Source organism: Sander vitreus, chromosome 17 (assembly GCF_031162955.1).
Source record: "Sander vitreus isolate 19-12246 chromosome 17, sanVit1, whole genome shotgun sequence".
NCBI classification, from domain to species: Eukaryota; Metazoa; Chordata; class Actinopteri; order Perciformes; family Percidae; genus Sander; species Sander vitreus.
Window position 1 is genome coordinate 16,228,219 of NC_135871.1, and position 9,102 is coordinate 16,237,320.

General features: G+C 40.9%; 1 protein-coding gene across 1 annotated transcript; it reads left to right on the forward strand.

Moving 5' to 3' along the window:
- The first annotated feature begins 2,859 nt into the window (after nt 1-2,859).
- On the forward strand, nt 2,860-6,781 carry nkx3.3 (NK3 homeobox 3). The gene is made up of 2 exons (XM_078273433.1): nt 2,860-3,334; nt 4,094-6,781. The coding sequence occupies exons 1-2, from the start codon at nt 3,055-3,057 to the stop codon at nt 4,621-4,623; spliced, it is 810 nt and encodes a 269-aa protein (XP_078129559.1). The 5' UTR covers nt 2,860-3,054; the 3' UTR covers nt 4,624-6,781.
- The last annotated feature ends 2,321 nt before the right edge of the window (nt 6,782-9,102 follow it).

A 9,102-nucleotide genomic window follows, 5' to 3' on the forward strand; every position in this document is an offset into this window, starting at 1 on the left:
AGCAAATACACAGTTTCTCATCTTCTCAAACCGTTTCTCAAGCCAAGCAAGCATTTTTTTTTCTGCGAGAAAGCTTGTAGTAGACTTTGGCCTGAGACAAGAACCAGAAACAGAGAGAATTTAGAGGCGAGCTGATGTCCGGTCAGGATTCAGAGATGGACATTAACCAGACAGCCAGCATCCTCGGGACCCACAGAGAGAAGAAACTCACAGAGCTTTAATAATAAATATGGTTGGAGTTTTTTCTCTTATTTGATGTATACCACCGAAATATAATAAATAGCCTAAATAAATAAAAATACTTTAAATTCTAGGCTACTCCAAATAATAACAATATGGTTTAAGTAGCCTGCCAGTAATTGTATGATTAAATTAAATCATAATCAACATAATCAAAACAATTACCCAGTTTACTCAAGGGAACGCACGCACGCACACACACACACACACACACACACACACACACACACACACACACACACACACACACACACACACACACACACACACACACACACACACGCCGTTAATTGGAGATAGACTTAAGAAAACACCTTCACCTCCTAGGCATGGTCGATACGCAGACACTATTAATGGAGATGAATGGCAACGTAAACAGAGTGTTTGTCTCCTCTGATAGTCTCACTGGCCACTTCCCCTGGCTACTGCACTGCCGGTAGGACATACCTGGAGTCGGCTCTAAGTGCTGCAGAGTCACTAGTGTAAATAGAGCTGGCGACAGGACGGCGATGCCTGAGGACGCGGCCTGGCCACGGCTGCTCTGACAGGCGCTGCGATCGCTATCTTGCGCTTCCCAAGATAGCAGCTCGGATCATCGCCGCGCTAGGCGTGGAGTTTCCCAAAACAAAGTCTCCAATGGCAACCACTCAAGGAGCTCACAAATGAACAAGTGCCCAAATATAGAGAAGGAAAAGTGCGTCGAGAAGCCTGGAGTAAAGACGCTCCCATTAGGTGGACCTTTCAAGTGTCCCAAACGCCAACATGGCATCAGATGGACATTTTCCCAGACTATATTAGCCATTATCTTAAATTTACCTTAGATAGATTAGAATTTAAAATGCCATTTTAATCAGGCTTTTAGGAAAATGCTAAATGAACTTGGAATGCTCTAAGGATAGAGGGTGTGCATGTTGTACAGATTGTAAAAACCTCTGAGACAAAATGTGATTTAATCATAACTTTTCTTTTGTGCTAACGGAAAGGTCATTATTTTTTCCAGCACATTTTAATTGCTGTAGATATTTAGTGGATGCACAAAAAATATGTCTTTCAACGTTGGTTGAAACTATGATGTATTTGGACGCGTGTTACTTATGAGGGAGTCAGTAAACAAATGGCTGCTTCATTCAGATAGCATACTCAACTGTAACATAGTCTAGCAAGCATGTTATAAGTAGTATCTGAATCCCCACACGGTTTTGCGATTTAAAATGTTGTAGTTGTGGTAATGACATCTCGTGGTTTGAACACATGTAAGTGTGCCAGTACTTCCATATTTCCCATCCGGACATGTTGTGACACCGTGGAGCTGCTTTGGCTCTGTGGCAAATAGAGAGATTTCTCTGTTTAGTCAGAGGAAGTAAAACAAAACAACACGGAGGAGGCAGATCCCTGCATCTGTCATCGCGTCTTCTCATTTAAGGGTAGGCCTCTCTCTCTCTCTCTCTCTCTGTGTGTGTGTGTGTGTGTGTGTGTGTGTGTGTGTGTGTGTGTGTGTGTGTGAGTGTGTGTGTGTGTGTGTGTGTGTGTGTGAGTGAGTGAGTGAGTGAGTGTGTGTGTGTGAGAGAGAGAGAGAGAGAGAGAGAGAGAGAGAGAGAGAGAGAGAGAGAGAGAGAGAGAGAGAGAGAGAGAGAGAGAGAGAGAAGTGTATACGAGTTGCTATTTTCTTTTCTTTTTCACTTTGGGAACCATGCATCATGACCACACGGCGGCGCTACTCACCTGTTTGAGCAACAAGGCTGGAAGTCTTCTCTTTACACTTTAAGAGACTATCTATGACCAATCTCAGTTATTCAGTGAAATTTCATTAAGGGGGTTTGTTAACATACATTGTGGTCTAATGACGTCATGGTATCCAAAAGCTCAGGCTATAGCCTACATTTAAACCTACACAACTGTAAGATTAAAACTTTAAAATGATCATACATGTCTGCAATTCTGTGCACAAAAGAGAACAAAATTGCTAACATTCACTAGCATGAAGAATTGCATCTTAAATTCTGTTAAGATGAAATAATGGACTGGAGCCATTTTAAATTAGAAGGGTCCTGTCCGAGTAATGTAGAATGAAGTGAAAGCTTAAATCAATGTTGTATAATAACAGTTGTAGGCCTACTTCATATGTAAGGGCGGGCTGCAGTATGGTGGAAGAATTTAAAACCACATTGTCACATGTGAAAGTCTGCACTGAGCAGCGTTTTACGCACGCTTAGCGAACTTTACGCATCCGATTTTCTTATTCCAGTTTAATACTCGGTAAACACACAGTGGCTGAAACGGCTTCACTTAGCAAGAATACTTCACAGCATCCACTTCGAGTCTCCAACTCATGTCCAAAATTCAATTAAATAACTGTATTGGAATTCCCAACATTATCTAATTGCTCTCCTCGTCTCAGGCTCTGAATAATTAGGGCGCTATTAAGCTTTTTTAAATAATTAACTGCGTTCGTAATGCAAGCTAATAAAAATCACAACATACCAAAAATACCTCGTCTGGAAAATCAGTATCCGTCGTCCTCAACAGGGCGCGGAGACCAGCATGGAGCTGGGCGGTGCGGAGGAGGGACCAGGCAGAAAAACCAGCCTATCAGAGGTTAACTGGAGCTGAGAATATTGTAAAAGACTTGACAGCTCCTGGTGTAGACTGTTCATTAGCAGACCGGACATAGATAACCACAATTAAATTAAAGCAATTCCAGAGAGCGGGAATCGGTAAGATCGAATCAGTAAGGAAATTTTGCTTTCGAGTGGCTGATGCCTCTAAATAAATCGCATGCGAGCGTGAGGACATATCCGTGCTCTTATTTTAATCATGACATTACGTTTTTCGTCCTTCACCATCCAAGACATCCTCACCGGACGTGGTGTCCGGGGGAAGCCCTGTACCAGGAGTACAGAGGAGCTCTACGAACAAAAGCGCAACATCTGCACCGGGCATGGTACGAGAGTCCCCGATCTGTCTCACCAAGACGTGGATGAGAACCGCATTCACCGGCAGAGACTTCCTGCTGATCTCAGGCTGTCTGTTGGAAATGTCCGATCTGATACCTACAACGAGGAGGCCACAGGAGTGGAGACTGAGCTCAGAGAAGGTGAGCAGTTTTATTCTATTCGATAGTTAAGACTCTGTGGTTTTAAACTATAACAAAATATGACAATCAATTGACAACGTCGCTTGTTCCCGGCATTTAGATCATATTTGCGCATCTTGAAATAAGACAGATAAAGAAAAGACAATTTAAGGGGAAAGAATACAAACTTGCTTTGGAAACAGGGCGAATTAGTCTCACCTCAATGGCATGTTCGTGTCATCTTTTCGAGATGAAATATGGGTTTGATTCACAACAGACTACTTATATGATGGGATATGTTCTGCAGTATTTACAGTGATTAGCCTACATTTATTATTTTCCCTGTTTAAAAGAGCTAGTCCAAAGATCTCTAAAAAGTCATATTTGGCTCATAGGGATTTGTATCAATAAGATTGAGGGCCAGCAATACTATATAAGTAGCCTATAGTTTGTTAGGAAAATACCATTTAATAGATTTATAATCATTTCGTTTTTTGCCCAGTCAGACTCGGTTGTCTGGGAAAGGCAGCAGGCTGTGGGACACTACTGGAAAGGTGGTGTTGAAAAATCTGAGTTTTGTTCGTCTTCTAAAACCCGTATTTATTCCATTATATCCCCAGACTTTCTGACTGTGTGAAAGGGATAGAAGAGAGAGGAAAACCTCGTATTGGCCAACATCAGCACCTCGTTGAAGTAACCTCTCAGCCAGCAGCTCTAGCGTTACCAGTTTGACAGAGAAAACACACTTATTGTCATCACACATTTCTATTGTCTTTGCAGACCAGCAGCCACACGGCGTGGAGCAGGATAAACGGCAGAAAGATGAGGAGGAGGCTGAGGCAGAGGAGGAGGGATGTCACCACGGCGGGGAGACGGTCAGCTGGTCGTCCGATAAGCAGCAGTGCAGGCCGGGAACGAAGAAGCGCTCCAGGGCGGCCTTCTCTCATGCACAGGTCTACGAGCTTGAGCGCCGGTTTAACACGCAGCGCTATCTGTCAGGTCCTGAACGGGCCGATCTGGCAGAAACTCTAAAACTCACAGAGACCCAGGTGAAAATCTGGTTCCAGAACCGGAGATATAAAACCAAACGGCGCCAGATGGCGGCCGAGCTGGCGGCGTGCAGCTCACCAAAGAAAGTAGCGGTACAAGTGCTGGTGAGGGACAATCAAAAGCAGTACCATCAAGCGAATGGAGTACACATCCCGATGACTGTGCCCCTGTACCACCAGACCTACCAGTACCACCCCTACCTGCACTACTACTGCCAGCCCTGGAGCGTGGACAGCATGTCCTGTGGAGGGATGCTCTGAAGCCCTCTCTCAACTTCAGAGAATACATGACTGGGACAAGTGTCTCTCCCAACTCAAGGTGTTGGCAGCTTTCTGTACAGTCAATAGATCACCCTCTCCTCTCAAACGGACTGAGACTGTACAGGTTCTTTTGTTTGCCGTTTGTTTTCTATTAGGGTTCCTTCTTGTCTTATAACTAGAAGCCAGTTTAGCTATATGCTTCATAAAATGTATCTCACAATGACTAAACATGGAGATATTCTATAAGTTGTTAAAATCAAGGAAATTAAAATAATATTAATACAAGTGTGAGCCTACAGTGAAGATTAGTGTGGGCATGCATCACAAATCTATAGGCTGTCAATTAGGCTAATTAGATTAATACTGTGTGAAGACTTTCTTTGTTAAAATTTAAGACAAAGTCTGTGTATGGTTATTATTTTGTAATGATTTACAAAAAAAGGCTACATACGACTTGTTCAAACTTTCTTCCTGATCTGGTCTGTAGTTTTGTCAGAATCCTGTTTTCTATCTCCTCTTCTATTTCCTTTCATATCTTTTTTAAGACTAAATTGCTACGGGGCTGTACGCCCATTCTGAAGGGGGTCAGAAAAGAGAGTTATGTCTTATTTTTTCTTACTGAGGGGAGGGTGGGCTGACATTTTTTTCATTTCATATTTCAGCATTCCCATGCAGGGTTGATTAAAAAAAGGTGGTAAATTATTGTTATAGTTTGATTACACCATCTTAAATGATTTATGCTTTTCATTTTATTTTACTGGTGGAATGAGTTTTACTAACACAGTGCTACATTTGGAGATATAGAAGGAGGATATTGTAGTTTTTTTCTAAATCAAGGGCAAGTTAGCAATTAAATATTAACAATGCTGGAAAATGTGTTTTAATTAAAAAAAAAAATAAATAAAAAAAAAAACTTAAATTTAAGATTGAATACCCCTCCACACCCCAGTCATTTTCATACAAACTCTGAATATCTCAATACTGAGAAAAAAATGTTAAAAGTTGCATTTATTGGGTAATCTTAACGATATCCTACAATTAAGCACACTTAATAAACATGTATGCTTTTAAATGGTTCAATTTATTAAAAAAAATACTTGAAATCACTCCAGTGAGTCTGATGTAGCTGCACGTCAAACCAATTCCAAATTATTAACAAAATATATCAGTGTAGTGACTCAGTCACAGTCCACAGCAATGGCTCCTGACTGGCCCATATGATCTATAGGTTGCTTTTTTCCTCCTTGATGACTGCCAGCAACAGTCCTTAAGTGACCAGACAGAGCAGAAAGGAATCCTGAATTTATACAAACCCAACGAGAGAAAGTAGCTTATCGCGACGTGTGAGAAGCATGGCCAAGACTCTGACATTTTTAGTAGGTATTTATTTAATTTATGGGACATCTTTATTGATCATGAAACTCAACATAACACCTGCGAGAACACATTTTTTATATAAGGTCTGTGGACCTTTAGTAACCATTTATAGTGTGTGTTAACAAAAACAATGTAGCCAACAGCTAAGTTAGTTCACTGATTTTAATATTACACAAAACTGCCACATTTCGCTAACTCAATCAGATAATTTTTAGAAGGTGAATATTTACTGTTCCATTTAAAAAGGTGGGTTTTGTATGTGTGTTTAGATTCCTGCGTAGGCCTACTCTCCACCGTGTGCTGCATGAGTCAGAGAGGGTCAATAGACAGTGAAGATGTTGCACCATCTAGCCGGGATCGGAACACAGCACACATTAATCATGTCTTAAAAGACTACACACTCATCACAGGGATATGTATACAATGGCCACAATTGACAGGAAAATAAAAACGGGATTCCAAAATGGACTGACTAGTGCTGTGGCTTAGTTCTTAACTGCTGGTACTTACTGCCAAAATTGTGTGGCATTAATGGAGCCAGCAGGTTGCTGGGGAGGGCAAAACACACAATCTGTTGATGTACTTCAGATAAATAGATATAAGTTTTCTATGTTGCCAGAAAAAAGAAAGAAAAAGAAGACATGTTTGTGATCACGTTGACACTACAAGGTACATTGTGTGCTCATGTACATATTTGCTTACAGCAAGGTAGTATCATGTCTATATAAGCTTATGGCAAAAATTATTATTACAATATTACAACATTAAACATCTACACTGGCACCAGCCCAGACCTCATTTATCTCTTATATCAAAACACCACTTCAAGCTATTCTAAGTGGTTGACACAACAGGTTTCTGGGAGGGAGGAATAATACACACAGCACTCCTTTTTACTGTCCAACTGTTAATCACCAGGGCACCATTAAGTCTAATTATTTTCATTTACACAGGGTGTATTGGCTATTCAAGACGACTAAATAAAACTATGCAACAAAAAAGGTCAGGGTATTGCATCGTGGCTCCGAGGTATGCCACTTTCTATGTGCTCTGATTAGTCGCATTGTGCTGGTGAATAGTTGCTTTAGTCATTGCCTGCAACCGTGACTGACTAGATAAGATTTTCTTTTTCTTTTCCTGCACCCAGTGATGTCACACTGATGTACATTTCCATAAGAACAAGTAAGGCACTGGAAAAAGCCACAACCTCAGAGATGACTTTGATGACTCTAGAGCTCATTGATAATAATCTTTACTTTAAGGATATTTCTAAATTTCTTACAACTTATTTACATGTGTTTTAGCTATTCTTTATTTGAGCAGTTATGGTAAAATTATACTCACTCACCCAGTTAATAGCTGATTAATAATCTAATCTAATGGGACAAGAGACACACAAGAGATTAGAAATCAAGCCAGCATTTTAGCCATATCATCTAAATATTATAACTTTATTTAAAATGGTAAAACTAAATGTGATATATATATATATATTTATTCCCTTGGCAAGTGTGGTTGTTCAAAGTTTAACAAGGATGTTTGCAACAGACAGTTTGAGTAATAATTGTACCTTTTTGCCTTTGTTTTCTCTTCAAATACATGTGGTCAACCTTGGGATTTGTTTAAAACCTGTATAATTGTCTTCTGTTTCTTCCCCCGTCACACGTCTCTCGGCAAGTGTGTGTTGTTGCAGGCAGTAGTCCACTGAGCCTTCCAGCATTACTGCATGCATGTACAGTTTAAATATGTAAGGCTCAAGTATGTAAACACTTTGAGTCGTGCTTTATTAGTGTTCTTCCTCATGAGCATAGAGAGAAAATGAAAGGAGTAGGGCTGCATGGTATGAGGAAAACATGTTGATATCGCGATGACGATAAAAAAAACGATGTATTGTGCAGCCCTAGCAAGCAGCCACACAGTAGTGCAGAAGAACAAGTTTGTTTGCCTCTTCGCACAATCCTCAGCACTGGCTTCCACAGCTTAACAAAGCATTAAAGGGCAGAATTAATTAGGACTTGTTAATGCCAGTGGAAACAGGTAATTTCCTGTTGTCTTTTTCAGAATCAGACTCAGAATGGGTTTTATTGCCAAGTACGTTTTTTAACACATACAAGGAATTTGTTTTGTTGTTGGTGCACGTCACACATTCTCTAAATGGAATATTAAACAATATAAGTATGTAGGTATAAACAACATTTGTTGCAGGTTTCTCAGCTCCGCTGGGACGAATGCATTGAGGGTTGGGCCGAGTTAAAGTGAACAATGCAGGAATGACAGTCCTCACCTAATCCATGCTTGGCTTGCTTTTAAGATCTAGATCTATTGATGGTGAATTCTCCCAGGGCTCCTGAGCAGCAATTACACATGCATTTCCGATGCACCTATTGTAACAGGAAATCATTTCTCAAGGGCCTTGTTGATTTAAACAATATCATCTTCACAACACAACTGTTGCTGGCACTGAGACTGTGACGGGTAATATGAACGGATTAAGAGCTCACACGAGACTGGGAGAGGCTTCCCTCTTTTGATTCAGATCCTGCCAGTTGTTGATTGAACAGTTAGAAACAATTTTGACAAATGCTAAATATTTTGCTTTGGGAAAAAGATGGAGCAGTAGTGTGTGTTTTGCTTCTCCTAATGTGTTAGCCCTCGTCAGACACAGTTGCAGGAATCAGGAAGGAGAGGGGTCATGGTTAATACCTCTGTTTAAAGACAGATTTGCTCCCCTTTAACCTGGTCTCTCTCTCTCACACACACACACACACACACACACACACACACACACACACACACACACACACACACACACACACACACACACACACACACACACACACACACACACACACACACACACACACACACACACACACACCAAATAATCCCACCCAGAGGACTCTTCAGGCTTGTTCCAGAAACTATTAGCAGATAGCATCAGTGCATGTAGGAATGTAAACATTTACAGTAAAGCTATAAGACATCATCTCCCCCTGGGGAAGACACATCCATCACGCCAACCGCATCAGCACTCACAAGCCCCCTGGTTTTAAAAGGAATTAGATAACACACCTTTGTGCACAATTTGAACCAATTCTGTAT

Coding starts and splice junctions, on each gene's coding strand:
- nkx3.3 (XM_078273433.1), top strand. CDS start 3,055: ATGACATTACGTTTTTCGTCCTTCACCATCCAAGACATCCTCACCGGA. Junction 3,335..4,093: donor GGAGACTGAGCTCAGAGAAG/GTGAGCAGTTTT, acceptor TTGTCTTTGCAG/ACCAGCAGCCACACGGCGTG.